This window comes from Felis catus, chromosome B3 (genome assembly GCF_018350175.1).
Source record: "Felis catus isolate Fca126 chromosome B3, F.catus_Fca126_mat1.0, whole genome shotgun sequence".
Taxonomy (NCBI): domain Eukaryota; kingdom Metazoa; phylum Chordata; class Mammalia; order Carnivora; family Felidae; genus Felis; species Felis catus.
Window position 1 is genome coordinate 29248528 of NC_058373.1, and position 22652 is coordinate 29271179.

General features: G+C 41.0%; 1 protein-coding gene across 7 annotated transcripts in view; it reads right to left on the minus strand.

Moving 5' to 3' along the window:
• The window catches only part of SCAPER (S-phase cyclin A associated protein in the ER), a 521436-nt gene that overhangs the window by 22297 nt on the left and 476487 nt on the right, over nt 1-22652 (minus strand). For all 7 annotated transcript variants that reach the window (XM_045058993.1, XM_023255046.2, XM_023255044.2 and 4 more), the window contains 2 exons: nt 15094-15331; nt 9424-9573 (listed from right to left, as the gene is read on the minus strand). In XM_045058993.1, coding sequence (XP_044914928.1) covers nt 9424-9573; nt 15094-15331 — 388 coding nt within the window. The remainder of the gene's footprint in view (nt 1-9423; nt 9574-15093; nt 15332-22652) is intronic.

Here is a 22652-nt window from a genome sequence, read left to right on the forward strand (position 1 = left end):
TGCAGTATGCTTTCTTAGAGTGGGCCATAACTGTTGAAAATCTTTTTTTTTAAGAAGAATTTATTTTTTTAAATTTATTTTGATTTTGAGAGAGAGAGATAGAGAGCAAGTGGCAGAGGGGCAGAGAGAGAGGGAGGGAGGGAGGAAGGGGGAGAGAGAGAGGGGGAGAGGGAGAGAGAGAGAGAGAGAGAGAGAGAGAGAGAGAGAGAATGAGAATATCTCAAGAAGGCTCCATGCCATCAGCACAGAGCCAAACTTGGGGCTTGAACTCACAAACAGTGAGATCATGACCTGAACTGAAATCAGAAGTCGGATGCTTAACCAACAGAGACACCCAGGCACCCCAAAAACCTTTTTTAAAAACCAAATCGTAAGTCAGAGTAGATTTGTCATGACAATGGCACCAAGTTGGTGAGCAAAGACCCCACAGGCATAGCTGAGAGTCAAATCTGAGACCTGAGTGATCAGGATGACATTTACTCTTCAAAACAACCCTGTGAGTTAGCACTTGTTGTCTCTCTGCTATAGTCAGTGAAAGCGACCTTCACGACAGCCTGCCTCTGTTTACCACCCAATGGAAATGAGGGGCTAGGATGTGATCCACCCCCAAAGCTTTTCTCTCACACACCACTGTGTTCTCAAGCACAATATTTGCCAAACCTTTAAACACGCAGTTTCCTTTGGATGTCAAAACTACTGGCTCCAGCAAAAACAAAACAAAGCCATTTCTTTTAGAACAGATTTGAAGATAAGTAACCCATAGTGCCAAAGAAATGGCTCTTAAATTTTTAGCTAGAAGTGAGTTCAGGAGGTTTGGTCAGTAAAATAGAAGTGTTGTATCTTTCAAAATCTGAGATCATTTTAACCTTTTGTGCAGTATTATGCCTAAGGAGAAATGTATCATCTCAACACCCAGTCATTCAATCAACAAACGTTTATTAGGTAATCGCTATGTGCCAGGCACCGCTGCAGGCACTGGAGACAAGACTCTGCTCTCAAGGTGCTTACATTCTAGTGGGATGCTGTGGGGGTGGGAGTGCGGAGACAGACAAAAGAAATACATGGTGGGAAGTAATAAGTGTGTGAAGAAAATAAAGCAAGGTAAAGGGGAAACAGTGACCATGAGGCTTATGTAACTGTTTTAGATATTGTGGTCAGAGAAGGCCTGATAACATGATATCTGAGGAAAAAGTTTGGAAGCCTCTCCAAACCATGTTGCTTTCTGAGGGTAAGTATTCTAGTAGAAAGCACTTAGAACAAAGGCTTGAGGTGTGTCTGTGGAACAGCAAGGAGACCAGCTGTGGCTAGAGTGGAATATTTGTGATTACTATACTTAGAAATGAAAATGATTAAATCTATCTTTTTATGTTGGTCTGGCCATGACTTCACACTCCATCCTCTATCAGAGTAGGAGGGGCCCTTCAAATCACCCTTTTTTACAGACAGGAAACTGAAGCCCAGAGGGCAGTGACTTGCCCAGGGTCAGTCAGCTCTGCAGCTGTAGAAGGATCTAGCAGTCCTGACTGCTGCACCAGGATTTGTTCCATGGTGGTGGGCTTTTTGAGACTAATGAGGGTCTTAATAAAATTTCCTATCTCAGGAGTGGTGTTTTCTTTGCGATTACACATTAATCCTTTTTTTTTTTTTTTAAAGGTTTATTTATTCTGAGAAAGAGTGTGTATGAGCTGGGAAGGGGCAGAGAGAGAGGGAGGGAGGGAATCCCGAGGGAGATTAGAATCTGTACTGTTGGGGCAGAGCCTGATGCGGGGCTCATACTCATGAACTGTGAGATAATGACCTGAGCTGAAATCAAGAGTTGGATGCCCAACTGACTGAGCCACCTAGGCGCTCCACTGCACATTAATTCTTTATAATCTACCTCAGTGATTTATGAAAAAAGTTCCTCTGTGACTGAAGACCAAGGCAGGCCCAGAAAAATTAGAATAATCACTGGTCAGGAGTTAAACTCTGGATAAAATATCCCTTTGGCATCATATTCTTATGCATGTTTGACGTCCCAATAGAAGACGTTCAAGGGAGTAAGGATGACTGAGGTTTGTGCACACAGCTACCCTGACAGTATTCATCCTGTTCAGCGGGTCTGGGTTTGGGTACCTTGGGAAGAGGGTGTTGACGGTTTTCTTGGCTTCCTCTTGTGTGTCTTCCATGGCTCTGCCTAGTCTTGGGATGGAACTGAGAGGAATGATTAACTTCATGCCACCTTGCAGTTAAACTAGCCCTCAGAATGACCCTACTCATGCCCCTGGTCTCATAGTCACTGCTGAAGGGCCTTCGTGGGATCCCAACTTTTCATAGTCCAACTGGGATAAAGCTATGGCTAGCTTCCAACTTCAAAGTTTTACTGTTAGATTTCACGACAGTTATTTTACTGCAATGTTCCGGATCTGAGTCCCTCAAAAATGAGAACCTGAGGAAACTGGCAAAGGAAGGATAGTTTATCTGTACAATCCTGTTTGTTTCAGATCACTACGTAAGAATTAGGAGTTTAGCCTACTGCTGAATCAGCTGTATTATTCAGTGTCATGAAGGTGATGATGACAGGGCAAGCAGGGGTAGCAACAGCTACCTTTCATGAGCATTCACTAGGAGTCAGGCTCGGCATTCAGTAACTTGCCTGAAGTCATAGTGCTGGCATAGAGCAGAATAGGGATTTCTAAGCCAGCTGACTTCAGAGCCTATGCTCTTATCCTCTAGGACATCTGACTTGTAGAACCAGTGGAGAGCTAATTCAAAACTTTAGCTGCAGACTGATTCAAGATGTGAATCCATTCGGGTGCCACCCTCACTACTGCTGCATTGACCACAGACGGGAGGATCTGTGGGAACTGCAAGAGTCACAGATCAGGAAGCCATTCCAATCACAGGGGGAAGAATGTTTCTTTCTCAGTTCAGTACAAGTATCCGTGGCCAGTGTTCATGCTGAGTGGTGGAAGTGCGGGCTCCTTGGTGGGACTGCCTTCAACTCCAGTTGATCTGGTAATGGGGCTAGGAGTTCCCTACAACCTCTCAGGTGGTTTATGTGCTATGAGCATGTGGTAGTTCCAACCACCCTTGCATGGGAAAATTCATCCAAAGAGATGACCGAAGTAAAAGGTGTCTTTTATGCGGATTCTGTGAAATTGGTGACTTAATACAATCAGCCCAAAGTGCTAACTGGCAAATTTCTCCATTGTAATACTAGCTGGGTCACTCACTAGAAGTGTTAAATGTTTAGGCAGAAGTTAAGTTTAATTAGGAAAGTGTTGTTCTCTTTTTGGGGAAAAATCCCACATTTTTCTTTGGTATTGTAATATAAAGAGAGTAACTGCCAAATGTTATATTGTTGAAATTGGTAAGCTTTCCTTAGACGTGATACATTTTCATTTTATGAAAGGAACTGTATCTGTCACATAAAGAAAGATAATGCAGAAAGGTGAATGTTTGTGTGACAGCTGAAGAACGAGCTGCCAACACTGGGAGAATAGAAAGTCCTCAAACGCTGGAGACTCTGCCCTTAGCCCACCACAGCAGACCCCATTCATGGACTCGCACGGGCCGGGGGAGTTTACCAAATGGGTGTGACCTAGGACCATCTGCCTTTGAGAAAAACAAAGAGTGAAGTTAAGAATGTTTGAGTAGGAATTAGGTCCCTTCTCAAAGTTCTAAAGGCTGAACTGGGGCTTTGGAAAACTGCCACTCTTAAGACATCAGTCTGCTTTCCTCAGCTGCAGATGGTATACAGCTAGGAAAGTGCCCTGTTTTTCTTTGCAGGGAAATGCCTGAGGTGAGTACAATAGATACATTTCAGATATGTTTAGTCAACCAACGTTTAGGTTTTCTTACTAAGTCATCAAATTACAAAAGACCTGGGAAATGCATGTCACCCAGCTCAGGGTGAATCTAGTTTCAAAAGGTTCACTGTCCAGCCTTACTCATCTGTTCCGATTCCCCAGAAGCATTCAAGAGCTTTTGGTCCAGTGCAGGGCAGATGATGAAATGATTTGCAAGGACTTCTCTACCGAGAAGCTGGATGGGGGAGGGTGGGCCACAGGGATCCTTCCTTTCAACTGCCACAAGAGACTCTGGTTCTGATAGCTAGGATCTATGGGGTCTTTCCAAATGAAAAAGTCACTAACTAAAATGAATATGCAAAGGTGCTTATTCCCAATACGGTAATATGCAGGCAGTCAAATAATCTGTCATTCGAGTTAATTTAATTATCAGGCCACATTTAATTATTCAATATAAAATGTAAATAAAGTGAAGGGCTGACAGCACATACTAATTATGTTCATTATAATAATTAGATGGGAAGGGATTTAGAAACAGTCATGAAATTGCCATAAAATACAAGGAAGTTTTTGATTAAAAAAAATTTTAATTAGAAACTGCAACCCGATAGAAAACATGATTGGGTCCATCAAGAATAGGGTATTATTTTTATTATCCAGGTTTCTTCCCTGAAGTCATCTTTGGTATCAGGGGGGCTGTCTTTGCAGTTAATAGACTAAATGGTGGCAAATAAAAAGTGCCAATCCTTTATGCAAAGCAGTTACCTAATAAAACAGGCTTAGGCTGCAGCAGGAGTTCAAAATCTCCTTTTAAAGACACAAGCTGTTTCCCCAGGAGAAAATAAAGGATCCACTGTGCACAAACAGGCCCTGCAAATTAACATGACTGACTAATGATACGGAAGCATTAAATGAATTGAGCATCATAATTTTTCCTCTGAAATTCCTCTGATTTAGAGAATGTGGCATCAGGTTAAGTACATTCACTTTCATAAGAACAGAGAGGTGGAAAGGGCAGGAACTTGACTGCAAGTTGTGAGTTGGGTGTGCCAGCTCTTGGCTTGGCAATTCCCTTCCTCCCTCTGAGCCTCAGTTTTTCCACCTGTAATATGAGGCAGCTGGGCTAGATATTTCAGAGCCTTTACAGGTGAAGATTCCATGAATCTATGACCTTAAAGGATGAGACCTTAAAGCTGAATTTACCACATCCCCTAGGCAACCACTCACTTGGCAAATTACTGGGGAGATTAGAAAGGGAATTTAGTAAAACAAGTTTTTAGAATGAAATAAACAATCAGCTGTTTAGTTACAGAAAACTCCCTAATTCTACTGGGATATGAGCAGTTATCCTCTTAGTAAGCTTGGGGTTATTTCTCCCCTCCCTAGCCCCTGCCATGCAGCTGGATGGCATGGAGCCCAGCCACGAGCTGGTGAGCACACCCTTTGATGTGGGTGAAACAACTGTAGCTAGAGATGGCTTCACAGAGCAAGGCACCTGACATCTCACCTGTAAGTCTCTGCTTACTGGTTTTGTCAATGGAGCTCCTCTATTAATATGGGGAGCCAGGGTATATGCAGCTTTTAAGGGTTCACTGCCATGGAGTGGACAGGCAGCTAATGAAGCCATCTGGTGCTGACAGGATCCAGAGTAGGGCAAGGAGCATCTGAAAAACCACAAAATGGCTTGGAGTCCTCATGAGATCAGAATGCTCGTCTGTCTGTGGTTCTAATCTTAGCCTTTAAAATATCACGGACTCCTGGAACTCACAAGGGAGGTCATCTAGAACAATCCACTTCCTTTTTTAAAAAGCATTTTTTATTGTGGTAAAATATATATAACAGAAAACCTACCATTTTAACCATTTTTAAGCCTGCAATTCAGTGGCATTAAGTACATTCACAATATTGTGGACTATCACCACCGTCATTTCCAGAACCAGTATACCTCTTTGTATAGTCAAACATCCTCAAGCCTCAAGAGGGAAAATGATTTAAGATCACACAGCTTGTGGCAGAGTGGGGGTTAGAACCCAGGCCTTCTTTTGCTAGACTGTGTTCAATTTTGTGTTCATAAAACACGCTCATTTATACCATCCCAGGACCTAAAGTTTTCTTTGTATCTTTGTATTTCTTTGTACCATTTCAGGGGACTTATAACCTCTTCAAATCCCTATCCCTTACCTGTATGTGAGGCAGAACTACATCCTGATGTACTTACGTCCTCACTGAAGTGCTAATGAGGTCCAAAAGACACCAGATGGGAAAAACAGTATCAACGATTTTACAAATATCAGGGGTTATGCTTAGAAACCACATCTCCATAAGATGCAGTGTCTCAGTATTTGACACTTACTATAAGTCTATTGATTTCTGATTTCTCCTCTACTTTTTATCACATTGTTTCTTCTCATAGATTGTTGCTTTTCATTAATTGCCTTGGGGCTGAACTGACTTCTCTGATCTTGCCTCAAATCAGAAGTGGATGTCCAGTTTAATATTCAATCTTTCTGGGAGGCTAGGTGTCAAAATAGAAGATCTGGCTTTTTTCCCTTTTCTAATTTCTTTCTCTGAGTGAGCTCACTTCTCAACAATGATCTCCAAATGCTGCTGTGTCTTCTTCCCCAGATGACAAGCCATAGCGCACTTGTCTCCTGCTTGTGCTGCCTGGTGCTCTCTCTGCCCTTTTAGTCTATTTCCGCTTGCCCCAACGTGCCCAGTCACTGCTCTGTCATGGCATCTCCAAATGCCAGTTCCCCTGACCCCATTTCCCATTCACTCTGGTGAGCCCACAGATACTTAGGAGGTGTGCTTTATCTGTAGGAAAGGATCAGTCTGTGACCTGGCATTGGCAGAAAAACTCTCTGAAATCCCACACAATTCTGAGTTCAGCAAATTCATTATAACAGAGTTGGCTTAAGCAAAAAGTTTCAAACCATCTCCGAATGCGGATATGGTGAAGGAGCTTATCTCTTGCCGTAGAACTGTAACACAGCAAAATACTCTCACATCCACAGATGACCTCTTTACAAGTCCAGTAGATAGTGTCATGATACATAATAAACAACTTAAGTATAAAACAGGAAATTGGAGGTGCCTGGGTGGCTCAGTCGGTTAACTGTCCAACTCTTCATCTCAGCTCAGGTCATGATCTCACAGTTTCATGAGTTTGAGCCTTACATCAGGCTCTGTGCTGACAGCATGGAGCCTGCCTGGGATTCTCTCTCCCCTCTCTGCCCCTCCCCCAAATAAATAAACATTAAAAAATTAAAAAAAAAACCAGGAAATTAGTTGTAAACCATGGGCTGTCTATACAGGATAGAGCCCTGCAGCCACAACGATATTCACAACAGGTGTGTCAACTATACTTCAATATAGATATTCACAAAGAATGGTTTTGATACACAGACAGTGCCTGACTGATGGTTCGACTTATGATTTTTGAATTTTATGAAAGTGATACATATTCAGTAGAAACAGTACTTTGAATTTTTATCTTTTCCCAGGCTACTGATAAGATACTCTCTGGTGATGCTGGGTGGCGGCAGCTCCCAGCTGGCCCCCAGTCAGCCACGCGATCATGAGGGTAAACAACTGATCCACTTAACAACCATTCCCTACCCAGAAACCATTGGGTTTTTCACTTTCACTGCAGTATTCAATGAACTAAATGAGATATTCAACACTGTACTAGAAGACAGGCTTTGTGTTAGACGATTTTACCCAACTGTAGGTTAACGTAAGTATTCTGAGCATCCTGAGAGTAGGCTAGGTGTATTAAGTGCGCTTTCCACTTAAGATATTTTCAACTTCTGATGGGTTTATTGGAGCATAACCCCAGTGTAAGTAAAGGAAGACCTGTAATGTTAAGTGTATAAAGTAGGATATAACAGTATGTATGTACAGTATGATCTCAGCTACGTAAAATATTCATGGAAGGGTGGGGATGTGAAACAGGTGAAGGTGGTCATAGGGTACAAACTTGTAGTTCTAAGATAAATACGTTCTGGGGATGTAGTGTACAGCATGTTGACTAGTACTGTATCACACATACATTTAAAAGTTGCTAAGATCGTGCATCTTAAAAGTTCTCACCATATGAGAAAAGAATTTGTAACTATGTGAAATGATGGATGTTAACTAAACTTACTGTGGTATTAATCTTGTATAATATGCACATACCAAATTATCACTTTGTACACTAAAACTGATACAAAGCTGTATGTCAGTTATATCTCAATAAAACTGGAAAAAGTATTCAGAATAAGGACTGTAAGGGAACTTGCCAAAATGCTAACAGCGGCTATCTCAGATGGTGAGAGCAGCTTGTAAGAGACTTATGAACCTGCTGGGCCTGGAAAGGACAATGCATCGCTACCTGGGGGGTGTCAGCAAGGGGAAAGCACTTCCAGAATGTTCCCATGGTGGGAGGGGGAGGTGAAAAAGATCTGTTCTCCTGGCACCAGTGTCTGGAAAAGAGGAACTTTTCTATAAATGACACTTGTTCTGGTCCACATTTTCTCTATTTTAACTATGGAGTTCTTTCCAGAATGGACTGCATGCTCCTCAACCTTCTTCAAAGGGAATGCAAAGAACATACATTTTGCCTCCATGCTCATTCAAGGTTAGCACTGGGGGCATCCAGATCTTCTCGGAAATACAGGGTTTAGCGTTCCTTTCATCCAGATGGCTGTGGTTTCTGAGTTCTCGGCCCTGCCTTATTTTTATTTTTTCTTTCCCCACTCTCACCTTGAACTTGGCTTTGTCACTATAACCAACTCCTGTCCTTCTCCTGCCCTGGTCTAGTTTGCTGCAGGCTAATAAACGGTTGTTAGAGATGTGCCTAAAATAAAACTTATTAAGCTTGAAGTGAGGGTTAATGGTTGTCCAGAGGCCTTTTTCTCGGCTATAATCCATACAGTTGAGGTTGCAGAAGGTTTTAGATAAATGAGGCTATCAGGAACTACTATTTGATGTGTTAGTTATGCCATTACTCTGGTTTTAAAAATGAAGAGAAATAAGGTGCTCATCATCATTATTATTATTTTATGAAATCGGTAACAGTTTTCCCAAGTTCTTAGAGTAGCAGAACCCTATTTACAAATGAAATCTTGCTTGGAAACCACATAATCCAAACAGTTAAAAATGAAACTACTCTGAGTGACTCAAGGGGAAGAAGCCCAAGTCCTGCTTTCTCAGGCCCCCCTCCAACACCACCTAGCACCCCCTAAGCAACTAGAAGCCAAGTGTCAAGAGTGGCTTCAGAAAGCACCCGACTCTAATGCTACGTGCAAAATGACCCGAACTGAAAGATGCACTCTACCTCATCACACTGAAACAAATATATGGATAGAACATCAGAACCTCTGTGGTAAGGGAGTAGATGCTTCTGTGTACTGAATATTTTATTGAAAAAATTTTATTTTTATAACTCTAAGAGGAAGCCTTAGTGCTCATCTAGTGCTGATCAAATCTCTTTGGGTAGAATAAGGCAGAGAGGTGTCCTTGGAGTCTGGTTAAAGGGCCTCACGCAGGACAGATGGGTTCCAGCAGGCTAGCCTGCCTTTTCTCAATCCAATACCTCACACTCTCAGTGTTGGGGGAGCTGCCTGAGGAACTGTTCAGGGCCTCTTACCTGGTTATCTGGGTGGTTGACAGTGAAGTAGCCCACACAGACGATGACCTCATGAAGGAGGCTTTCACAGGAGATTTGGCTGCAGTGGCCCAGTAGAGAGCTGGCGATATGCCGGAATGCAAGGGACAAGCCCTCTGCCCCTACAATAGACTGACAAAGACAAGGAGCAGTTAGAACTCCCCATCCCAGGGACAGGCAGGGCTGCAAATCACAAAGCAAGACTGGACCCTGTGCACTTTCTGCCATGGTGCCGGAAAAACATAGGAAATTTCTAGAGCACTATGCTTGACAGTTCAGTTTAGAGATTCTTGCTCTAATAAGTGACCATAATCAATGTAACATTTAACCTGAAAAGAGACATGGAGAAATACTCTTACTTTGTGGATCAAGACATACTATCCACCTAAAGCATAGTTGTTTATTCCATTTGTAAGAAGTTATTTTTTCCCATGGTACAAATAGTCTCATTGTAGAAAATGTGGAAAAATATAAAAATGCTAAAATTCTCCTGTGAATCTCCTGTTACCATTTAGCTAACTTCTAATACTTTTCTTTTTCTGAAGGAGAAAATATTTTCTTGAACACCGGGGTAAAAATACAATTCTAATTATTTACTTATGTTCAAACAGGAAAGCAATATAAATAACAACTGGTTATTATTCAAATAAACAGCCCTATAAACCCAATGTTCCCAAAAGAATGTAAAAAAACACAACACCCTGACCCCCCCAAAAAAAACAAACGATGAAGCCCCCTCAACTATGAGGCTTCTGGGATCCTTTCCCCAGACAGGCAAAGGGCTGTTGTTGGTGGGCGATGCAGGAGGAGAGCCTGGGTCTGTCTGTGCAGCCTGAAGCTTCTATTTAATAAACATGTCAAACAGACAGAGCGACAGGAGGGCAAAGGGGAGAGGCGAAGCCTACGGAATACACTCGCAGCCGACACTGGAATGAACCACCACTGCTGGCCTGTGGGGAAAGGCAGCGTTTTAAACTCATCTCTTCATTTGAGGTCTTGGTGGCCTTGAACCAGGTCAGATACATAGCAGCTTAGAAGTTTCAGTGAATTCACTTTGCCTAACAGTGGTGAAACACAGTCCTGTTAGTGAGTATTGTGGAAATAAAATTACTGCTAAATTTTAAGAGTGCCTTCTGTCTCAGTTTCATTGCCCTGAGACAAAATGTTTTTCAAGCCCCAAAGAGGTTCAGGAGAGCTCTGTTCCTTTAAATCAAGTAGTGACACCTTCTCAGCTCAGCCCTTATTTAATTAGTTGTGTCCAGCATGCTGTGACCCAGTGCCCTCTGTTTAACCTTCACTGATAAGAGCAGGTCAAGGGGCATGTAAGTTTGAATATAAAAATTAAACCAATTTTTCAAGGAAACTATATTTCCTTTTTAGTCAGAATTAATTGCCAAGTCAGTACATTGATTTGTTTCTTGAGACCACCTTCAATTGTAAAATCTGTCAAAGTGTATGCAATATACAATATCCGGGATCTCAAGGCCATCTGTGCCAATATGAATTCACAGTGAAATCAGACTCTTTGCTGAAGGGGGAAAAATATTTTGACAGCCTTATTAGTATACAATGAAATGGAACAAGCTAAGAAAATAGTCTAGTGGATAACCTTTTGTTACTAGCACATGATGGGTTCCACATAAAACGAGCACACAGGTTCATGGCTTCACACAAGTGTGGAGGGGCACTGGGGAAGCTTCACTCAAAAGTTAACTTTCTGAATCAACATCTGCAAAATGGTTTGGGTAAATTATTTATCTTCAGAAGCTGAGTCAGTCCACATTTAAAAAAAATTTAAAAAAATTTAATGTTTATTTATTTTGAGAGAGAGAGAGAGTGGGGGGGGGGGTAGAGAGAGAGAATGAGCAGAGGAGAGGGAGAGGGAGACAGAGAATCCCAAGCAGGCTCTGCACTGTCAGCACCTGACACAGGACTCAAATCCACGAACTGTGAGATCATGACCTGAGCCAACACCAAGAGTCAGACACTTAACTGACTGAGACACCCAGGTGCCCCCAGTCCACATTTCTTGAGGGCCTACTATTTGCTAGCTAGAACAGTGCCTTTATGTAATCTCATTTAATCCTCACACTTGTGAGGTAGGTGTTTTTAATCTCTATTTTACAGATGAGAAACTGAGCCCATAACGGTTCAAATGACTTCTCTAAGGTCATAAAACTTGGTGGTATAATGGCTTACAGTCACATCAGTCTGACTCCAGATGCAGAAAGGTTTGATGAGGATGCCTATTAGAGCTCTGCATTCTTGTGATGCATTGGGACTCAAATGGTCAACATGTCTTACATTATCCTGTTTAGCAGGTCAGACCATTTATCTCATTTCAATTTTATTCTTCAGTTCCTTTGACCCACACAGGCAATTCATAAACTGTCTCCCAGATTTTTTCTTGAGGTCAGATCCATGCTGTACCTAAAATCTCTTTTCCTGTCTTTTATTAACATAGGTCCTAAAAATCTCACTTTTGACATGTAAGTTGTTTTGATGAACTAGAACATGAGTTTCTCTGACCACATTTATCAGAAAAATAGTACTTTTCTCCCAAACTCTCTCAATTGCATTACAATGCAAGTATTGCATATTTGTATTATATTTACTTGAGTATTACATGCTTGATCAGATACCCATCTACATCAATGATATCTGTGTGGACGATTTACTTTAGCTTGCTAAAAAGAGTGCAGTGGTTTAAAAAATGTCTATAAATCTTTGACAGTCCCCCCATTGAGAGGTGGGGCCTAAGCCTTCTCCCCTTGAATCCAGAAGGCTTATAACTGATTTAACCAAGAGCATGGTTGATATATAGCTATATGACTTGTAAGGCAAGGTCCTAAAAAGCCATGCAGCTTCTGTTTCTTTTGGAACATTTGTTTTCTGGAAGCTTCCTCTCAGGATACTCACTCAGAACCCAGACACCGTGTCATTTTAAGAAGCCCAAGTCACACAGAAAAGCCACATGTAGTGTTTCTGGCCAACAGTCCTTGGTGAACCTAGTCTTTAAGTCATCCCACGATTTGAACAGGAGAGCGAAGGGGCCTCCCGATAAATTTAGCTTCCAGCTATCTGTGTCAACCTGCCCCCCCCACCTCATTATTTGAGCCTCTTACCCGAAGCCCTATATCAGAGAGTAGTGACAAGCCACCCCTACTGTGATAAGCCCTGCCTGAATTTTGGACCCAGAGAATCTGTGATCATAATAAAGTGGTTGTTGTAACTAAGTTTTTTTTTGTTTGGTTTTAAATGCATAAAAGTGACTGGAACAATAAGGTAATCATTAAAGGCTCTGATGCTAGAAATTCTGGGCATGTGGGTCCCTGCACATACTGATGAGGTGTAAGAAAAATACATGTGCTGGACCTTGAGTACTGAAAGGATGGCAGCCAGGGGGAGGCCCCTGTGAGCTTTCCTGGTCCAGGCACCTGTTAAAGAGAAAAGAATACCTGGGAACAGTGTCTGGGAGAGAATGAGAAACAATGATGGCCAAATTGACTAAGATAAAAGAAAACAGGAGGAAAAAAAACAGGAAGAGAGACTTAAGAGTAATATGGAGCTGCATGAAGGACAGAGAGGAAAGAAACAAATGTACTGGAGAATTATCAAGAACCAGCCAGAACAGGACATTCTGCCTGGTAGGCAGGGCATTTGATTCTAAGAATGGCTTGAACAGGGGTCACTGGGTGGCTCAGTCAGTTAAGTGTCCGATTCTTGATTTCTGCTCAGGTCCTGATCTCACAGGTTCCTGAGTTTGATCCTCGAATGGGGCTCTCTGCTGAGAGTGCAGGGGCCTGCTGGGGATTCTCTTTCCTTCTCTGTCCCTCTCCTGCTTGCTTGCACTCTCTCTCTCTCAAAATAAATAAATATTACAAAAATAAAACAAAAACCAGAATGGCTTGAACACTCTTGAGTCACTCTGGTATCTTTCCTGCTGCTTTTTCAAGTAGGGGGTACATTTCAGGCTGGATATGGCAAAGAGCTGGAAAGGAAGAATCTTGGTCTTTATGTTAGTTTGACATTTGCTCCAGAAATAAGCTTTTGATTTTTCTAACATTATCGCAACTGTGCCTAAAGGCCATTCGGGGAGCAGGGCTGGTTGGAGTTCAGTGGTGTTCCTTTTGAGTGAGACTGACCAGGCTGTGAGCTCACAGGGATGGTGTGGGGAGCACATGGATCTGGGATCTGACATTCAAGAGTGACTCATGGAATGGCTGACTTAATACAGATGATTTTGCTTATGATGTGGAGCACCCTGCAGCAGTATAAATACTGGTCAGAAGACCTATAAAACTAGATGCTAAGAGACAGTTTTTAGATATTTTCTTTTCATAATCCCTAGTAACAACGGAAATCACTCTAGTTGGACTAGTTGATGGGTAGACTGCTGGTCTCCATGTTCTGAGGACAAAAACTAGTGTCTCCGGATTTCCAAGCTGTTTCCACACAGAACACAATGGGCCTGGGTCTTCACAAAACACAGATGTTCAACCCAGAGGCAAGAATCACTGGCATTTTCTGGAGCAGATATCTCCTTATTAGGTGTGCCTGTAAACTCTCAGAACTTTACACATTATGTAGTTACCATCTAAAGCTATAGTGTTCAATTGCTTTGGAAACTGAAATGCTTTAACCCTAAACAGGATTCTGTTCTTGTGATGGATAAACTAACTCTACCAAGTTGAAAGCTATTGAGCCCAATGATACAACTTACTCACTAATTTCCTGTTGTGCACAAAATGACAGGAAGACAAGAATTCCACATTTGTCATCAGCTACAAAACAAGTGTTTCGTCTAATTGGGAATGGCCAAAGACCACCATTTTCATACATTTATATCTCTATAACCTTTTTCCCTTTCTCCCTCTGAGCAAAGCAATTCATCTAAATTATGGGTTCATCATCTGCCAAGTTTGTTCCTTTTTTAATGAAATCACTTGACAGTTAATAAACTGAAAGAGAAAGTCTACTCCTTGGGGCTTGCTCTGTTCCAAAGGTTCAGTGTTTTTGAAAATTAAATTTCCCACATGAAAAAAAAATCTATTTCTAAGCTGACAGTCTGGTATTACAGCATAAAGCAATTTTTCTTTCTTTTGCTATAAAAACTTAATTTATGGGGGTGTGCACGTATAACTATACATACACTTTACACCGGACACAAATCAGTTAAATCATCCACAGAAAGTCATATCAATCAAAACAATTTATCTAACTTTGGTTCTGTTTATGTAAGACTTTCCTTAACATTTAAAAGTTGATGGGATAATAATGCCTTTCTATGAAGAAATCAACACAGAAGATTTATTAGTAGCAGAGTGACACAGATTTGGGGAAATCAGAAAATCATAGATGCCAGTCCTGGCATAGCCACGTGTAACCTTGGGCAAATAACTTCTAGCTTTTCCATCTGCAAAATGGGTGTAATATTTTGCAGGGCGATCATGAGAATAAATGAGAAAGCATATGTAGAGTATATAAAATAGTTCCCAGATGACAGTAGCTTAATAAATGATGTATATTGTGATTTCCTTTACTGTAGTTTACTCCTAATGTCCCAATCCAGGAGAGGAACCTCACATCATTATCTACACTAAAATATTAACTCTTGGTTGGTTAACACCATCACTAACCAATGCTTGGTACCTGGAAAGCAGGCAGATCAAGAGCTGCAAAACTGTTGAAGAACTGTAAGCTCTGAATGGCCACTTGGACTGTGTTCTGAGTGTAACTCTCCTTGGGACTGGCTGTGCTGGGGTCCGAGATGGTGCCGTGGAAGAGGACACAGTAGAGCATGTGCAGAACTCCAGCCAGGTCTGTGGCTTGAAGAGCAGCGGTCAGTCCTGTGGGATCCTGGCGATTATTGTCAAATACGCTGTTTGACCTGACAAAGAAACATTCAACTCTTTAAAAGAAATCTACTTAAAGGATGTTAGCATTTTTATAGGTCAGATGGAACAAGACAAGCAGACCGTTAAAAGCAAACCATCTGAGTTGTATAATAAGGTAACAAGAAACCTCAAGGAATAAATGCAGCCTTCCCTTGCCCCAGAGCACAGTGGCTTGCCCTTTTCTCCCCCTGGGAGACCTGCTCACTGTTGCAGCAGCAGCAGCAGCAGCAGCAGCAAATGAGCAATGTGCAGCCAGTGCTGAGCTTGCCACCTACCCTCCCTGTCCTCTGCAGCCTAGGAAGGCTCACTTTGCTTAGAGTCTACATCTGGGCAAACTGGACAGAGTCCATTAGAGCTACTGGGACTCAGAAGTCAGAAATCCCATAGTTTCTTTTCTGGATACACAAAGGGAATCTTTTCAGGGGAGACAGCTACCAGGAAAATGAGGCCTCAAAAAAAAAGGGCTCTGTAATGTGTTGGTTTACTGTGGTGGGGAGGAGACAGTTCACCTGCTTTTGAAAGCACGGTTCATCATCAAGGAATATTGGCAGGACAGGTTGTGGGCGCTAGACTCCCAAGAACAAGCAAGTGCTGGATTAGCTTTATACAAATCACCATGAAGTCAGCTTAATAACTCGCAAGCAGTGCCGTGGGTGAACAAGAAGCAACAGCAATGGCAAATGAGCTCCTAAAATTAATAGTAAAGCCAGCAAGGGTTTGCTAAATCTACCTCACTCCTGAATCAGGTCTATACGAAGCATCCAGTGACCAAGAGCCTGCAGTTTTACTAAATGTGGCTGCCAAGCATTCGTTCACTTTTTTTTTTTTTGAAAATTTTTTTTTCAACGTTTTTTATTTATTTTTGGGACAGGGAGAGACAGAGCATGAACGGGGGAGGGGCAGAGAGAGAGGGAGACACAGAATCGGAAACAGGCTCCAGGCTCTGAGCCATCAGCCCAGAGCCCGACGCGGGACTCGAACTCACGGACCGCGAGATCGTGACCTGGCTGAAGTCGGACGCTTAACCGACTGCGCCACCCAGGCGCCCCCACTTTTTTTTTTTAAAGAAACTGCACCCAAATTTCTCTCTGAGGAACTACCTCTCTCTCTTATAACCAGCGTGCTTTAGGTGGGGCTCCTCCCCCATTCACTCTGACTCAAGGACCTAAGGTAATAAAAGACACAGTTTATTCTTCTGGCTGTTCAGTATGGCTCAGGGATGGCACACATCACAGTGGAGGGAGATTCTTTTGCTGAAATGCTTGGAAAAAAGCCCTCACTTTTTCTCCATTGGGTTTGAATCTGAGAAGATGTAAGGTTTGCAGCTGCTATAGCCACTTCTGTACAAATCCTCAGTCCTCTCCATGCTATTCCAAGTGGGCCACACGTCTTGTTTCACGGACATAATTTTCTCTCAGGAAGAGAGGTTACAAGTCCCTGTTTAGTGTCTTCCTTTACCATACTCTTCCCTATTTTTAACATGAATACAGGTGCCCACCATGTCCACCTTCACAGCTTCTTTTTTGTTGCTCCTTTCAGATGGAATCTGGAATGTGAGAGGGGCATTATTAAAGATCTACGCTTATCTCATTAGCCTAGAAACACTGAAGACATGCTGCTAATAAGGGGCACCTGGGTGACACAGTTGGTTAAGTGCCCGACTCTTGATCTCAGCTAAGGTCATGATCTCACAGTTTGTGGGTTCAAGCCCCTCATCGTGCTCTGTGCTGATGGTGTGGAGCTTGCTTGGGATTCTGTCCCTCCTTCATTCTCCCCTTCCCCTGCTGTGCTCTCTCTCTTTCAAAATGAATAAATTTAAAAAAAGAAAAAAGAGATGCCACCAATTAAATAAGAATGTGGAAGTGCTGGCTGGAAAGTTTCTAGTATCTTTTCTAGTTTTCTAATTCATAACTTGTTTTTTCCAAACGGATTATTTTTTTCATTTTGATTTGCTACTAGTTTCATCAAAGAAGAGTTTTATTCATAGCCATGGTAAGTATTTACTTCTTGAACGTGCATTATTTCTGATATTGTTAAGGATGTGAGATGACATTATATACCTTATTCTCTTCTCAAGAAAGCAGCTCTCTTAGTTTCCTAAGAGAAATTACTGTCCTTTCATTGTCCGGTAACAGGATCTGCCGAATTCACTCACGTATTTTACCTCACCTCACTCTTCATTTTTCATGGTTGGTAGTGAAGGTATTAATCCCCTTCACTCCACGCATGAAGAGTAGTTGAGATGTTTTAGGTCATACACATTTGTCAGTGGAAAAAGCAGGATACCACAAGGACTTTTGACTCTTTAAAGCCAATGCGTTGTCTGGGGACCAAAGCATCCAGGCTAAACAGGAGTGACCTCTTCTTTTCTCTCCATCACTTTTCTTAAGTCAAATCTCAGGGGTGTTAACTGAACACTGTGAAAGTACATGGAGACTGTAATGTAATCTCATATGATCATGGAGAGATACTTTTTGTCTTATGGGACTCAATACAAACACAAAGTTGAGAAACGATGTTTATTTGCTCTTAGGCACATCTACACAAACTGTTAGCTTATGTCAGTTGGCTCTTCCTTGCTTTCTTCCATTGTAGCCGTAAGAACTTGGGGTCAGACCCTGACTAGAGGCATGAGTAGAGAATAATATGTCTGACTTTATTACATAGGTTCCAAAAAGGGGTCTGTGCTTGTTTAACATTGATTGCCTTTTAGAACCAATGGCAAGTCAGAAGACATTTCTTCCTAAAGTTAATTTCCAACAGTCTTTTGGAGCCTTGGGAATGAGTGACATCATTGCTGGCGACAACAGTTTTACTGCTCTGTGATTCAGAATGCTGGCCTTCCCCTTACTGCCTGTGTGGTTTTTTAAACTGATTATCAGCATATTCAAATGAGATACTCAGAAGTATAACTTTGTCATTTAAAACAATTTGTCATACTTAATCTTTCTAAACTTTTAAATGACACGAATTCACTGCTATTACTTCTTCAAGAGAACAAATGCAGATAAGAAAAAAGTGAAGGTCATCAGACTACTTCTTTCTTCTTCTCTCCATCCCATTATTTAGGAAAATACTAATCATAAACTATGAAACAACACATCCCAGGTACTCTTGCAACATTCTCCTGATGAAATAAACATGTTGATTCAGAAAAATGAATAAGCATTCGATGACTTAGATGTGGAAATGGTTCAAAATGCATATAACATTGCTTCATAGAAAAGACTATTCATTTTAAAGTGAGCCCATAGAATTCATAGGACAGAGAGGAAGGGAAAGGGCTTGTCTATTACATTTGGCTTCCACAGGACTAATGTAGAGCTGAAAGGACTTTAGGAAATGTTTACTTTTGATTTAGTCTGAATTACAGATAATTTGTCCATGAACAGGCCACTGGCTCCCGTTGGTCTTAACTGTCAGTTATAATCACTTTAAGCCTAAATGTTTATAATGAAAATGTAAAAGGCCTTATTCATATCAGACATAAGTTACAGAATTTTCTTTTAAAAATACATGGAAGATATGAAAAGTCAGATCTGAAAGTTAATATATTACATTACATTCTGAGATCTTCTCAATTTTACTGAATTTTAAAGTGTTTTTGTTTGTTCTCTAGGACTAGGGATCTTAGTGGTATATTCATTTCTGTTCATTAACAGCCAGATTCAATTAGGAATAACTATAATTGGACCATCAATACTCCTGCGCAAGCACCTGAAAACCCTACTTTGCCTCAAAGGAAAGTATAGATGTGCAAAAAAAAAAAAAAAAAAAAAAAAAAAGCAGTGATTTGTATGGGCATGGATCAAATGCCATCCATTCATCTTTGGTGTTTTACCACTTATGTGCCAGGTGTGACAGTTCCAGATACTACAGCCCCCTTTTCCCTATTTGTTCCTGGCTTGTTTGCTCTCTTCTCCCTGATCCCCATTTTTTCTGGCTTGGTAACATCAACCCTGATCTCGTTCAGTGCCAGTGATCTTCTAGACTGCTCTCTTATCTTCTTGGATTTTGGCTTTGTTCATTCCTTCAGTGCTGGAATCCCCAGGCATCTTGTAAGAATGTCCCATTTTAATCCTTGAACCCTGAGCATTCCACTTACTGGTCTGCAGTATTGGGAGTAGGTGGGATTAAGTCACTGTCTCTCCCAATGTTGGATGTAAACTTCACTGTTCAAAAGTGAATCATTTTTTAGAGGTAGTCCAGTGTGGGGCTCTTAAGGACTGGGATATTCTGGAAAGCTGACCTGAATCTGGAAAAGCCTGACCATTCACCAGGCTTTGTGGTGAGCACAAGGGGCAGGATCGTCTGGTCAGATACTCTCAATTTGAAAAGCCAAACTACCTGCGCTCTAGGAACAGTGACCATCTGTGATATGGGCAGTCAAGGAAGACTAGGTCCCTGTCCTACAGAGGTTACAGTCTAAAACAGAGACAGGAATGTGTATCAGGTTCCTATTGCTGATGGAACAAGTTATCAGAAGCTAGTGGCTCAAAACAATACTATTCTCTTACAGTCTGGGGTGGCAGGGGGCGGGGGGTGGTCAGAATCTAAAACAGGTCTTACTGGGTGGGCTAAAACCAGGTGTTATCAGAGGTGTGTTCCTTCTAAAGGCTCCAGGGGACAGTTTGTTTCCTTGCCTTTCACAGCTTTTAGAGTACACATGCATTTCTTGGCTTGTGGCCCCTTCCCCCATCTTCAAAGTCAGCAACACCTTCAAACCCCTCTAACGCTCACTTTCCCACTTCTCTCTTTCATCTACAAGGACCTTTGTACTTACAATGGGCCCACTTGGATAAACCAGGATAATCTTCCCATCTCAAGATCCTTAATTTCTGCAAAATCTCTTTTGCCATGTAAGATAACACATTTACAGTTTTGGGGAATTAGGATACAGATAACTTTGGCAGGGCATTATTCTTTTTTCCCCCACTTTTTCATATTAAAATACGTGTAACATAAAATTTACCATCTTAACTATTTCAGGTATACAGTTCATTGATAATAAATATACTCATAATGAAGTACACCCTTCACCACCAACCATCCCCATAACTCTTTCGTATTATGTAAAACAGAAACTGTATACCCCTTAAACAATAACTTCCCGTCCCCTCTTCCCCCAGCAACCATCAGTCTACTTTCTGTCTCTATGACTGACTATGCTAAATACTTCATGTAAATGGAATCATCACACTATATTTAGTTTCTTGTAACTGGCTTATTTCACTTAGCTAATGTCCTCAAGTTTCATTCATGATGTAGAATATGTCAGAATTTCCTTACTTTTTAAGGCTGAATAAATAATATTCCATTGTATGTATACAACCCTTTTTGTGTATCCACTTATCTACTGATGAACACTTGGGTTGCTTCCATTTTTTAACTGTTGTAAATAATGCTTCTATGAACAGGGGCATACAAATGTTTTCAAAATCCTGTTTGTAATTCTTCTGGATATATACCCAGAAGTGGAATTGCTGGATCATTCACTAATTCTATTTTTAATTTTTTGAGGAATTGCCATATTTTCCACAGCAGCTATATCATTTATATTCCCACCCACGATATACAAGTGTTTGAATTTCTTCACATCCTCACTGACACTTGTTATTTTTTGTTTTGTTTTGTTTTGTTTTGATGGTAGCCATCCAAATGGGTTATCTCACTATAGTTTTGATTTGCATTTTCCTATTATCAGTAGTGTCAAACTTCTTTTCATGTGCTTATTGGGCATTTGTATATCTTTGGAGAAATGCCTATTTAAGTCTTTTGCCCGTTAAACAAAAATGTTTATTCATTTATTTTGAGAGAGAGCGCATGCATGCATGTGAGTGGGGAGGGGCAGAGAGGGAGAGGGAGAGAGAATACTAAGCAGCTTCCATGCTATGAGCGCAGAGCCTGATGTGGGCTTTGATCCCATGGAACAGTGAGATCATGACCTGAGCTGAAATCAAGAGTTGGACACTTAACCGATTGAGCCACCCAGATGCCCTGCCCATTTTTTAATAGTGTTTTTGTTGTTGTTGTTGAGGTTTAGGAGTTTTCCATGGTTTCTGGATATTTATTCCTTATCAGATATATAATTTGCAAATATTTTACCCCATTCTCCAGGTTGCCTTTTTACTGTGTTGATACTGTCTTTTGATACACAAATTAAAAATCTTCCTGAGGTCCAATTTGTCTCCTTTTTCTTTTACTGCCTGTGCCTCTTGTGTCCTATCCAAGAAATCACTGCCAAATCCCATGTTCTGAAGCTTCTGCTCTGTGTTTTCTTCTCAGTTTAATAGTTCCAGGTCTTTGAGCCATTTTGAGTCATAGCGTTTGCAAAGTGTTCAGCTTTACTCTTTTGCATGTGGATGTCCATGTTCCCCAGCACCACTTGTTGAAAAGACCCCTTTCCCATTCAATGGTCTTGGCATCCTCGTCAAAATCATTTGTCCATATGTGTGAGGGTTTATTTCTGGGCTCTCTGTTCTGTCCCATTGTTATATATGCCTGTATGCCAGTTTCACATTGTTTTGATGACTGTGGCTTTGAAGTAAGCTTTGAAATCAGAAAACTTGAGTCCTCCAGTTTTGTTCTTTTTTTCAATATTTTTTTATTTATTTGGGCTCCCTTGAGATTTCATATGAATTTTAGTATCAGTTTTTCTATTTCTGCAAAAAAAAAAAAAGTCTTAAGAGATTTTGTCAGAGATCACATAAAATCCACAGATTGCTTTGGGTGGTAATGACATCTTAATAATACTGTCTTCCAATCCATGAACATGGAATGTGCTTCCACTTATTTATGCCTTCTTTAATTTCTTTTGGCAATGTTTTTTCCTTTTCATTGTATAAGGCTTTTTTGCCTTCTCAGTTAAATTAATTCCTAAGTTTTTTTTTTTTTTGGTGCTATTGTAAATGGACTTGTTTTCCTAATTTCCTTTTTGAGACTGTACATTGTTAATATAAAAAAATGCAGCTGCTTTTTGTGAGTTGGTTTTGTATTCTGCTACATTGCCAAATTCATTTATTAGTTTTAATTTGTGTGTGTGTGTGTGTGTGTGTGTGTGTGTGTGTAATCTTTAGGGTTTTCTATATATAAGATTATATCATCTGCAAACAGAGATATTCTACTTCTTCCCTTCTGATTTGGATGCCTTTTATTTCTTTTTCTCACCTAATTTATTTGGCTAGAAATTCCAGTACTATGTTGGATAGAAGTAGTAGAAGTGGCATCTTTGCCTTGTTCCTGATCTTAGAAGAAAAGCTTCTAGTCTTTCACCATTGACTATGATGTTCCCTGTGGGTTTTTCATATATGGTTT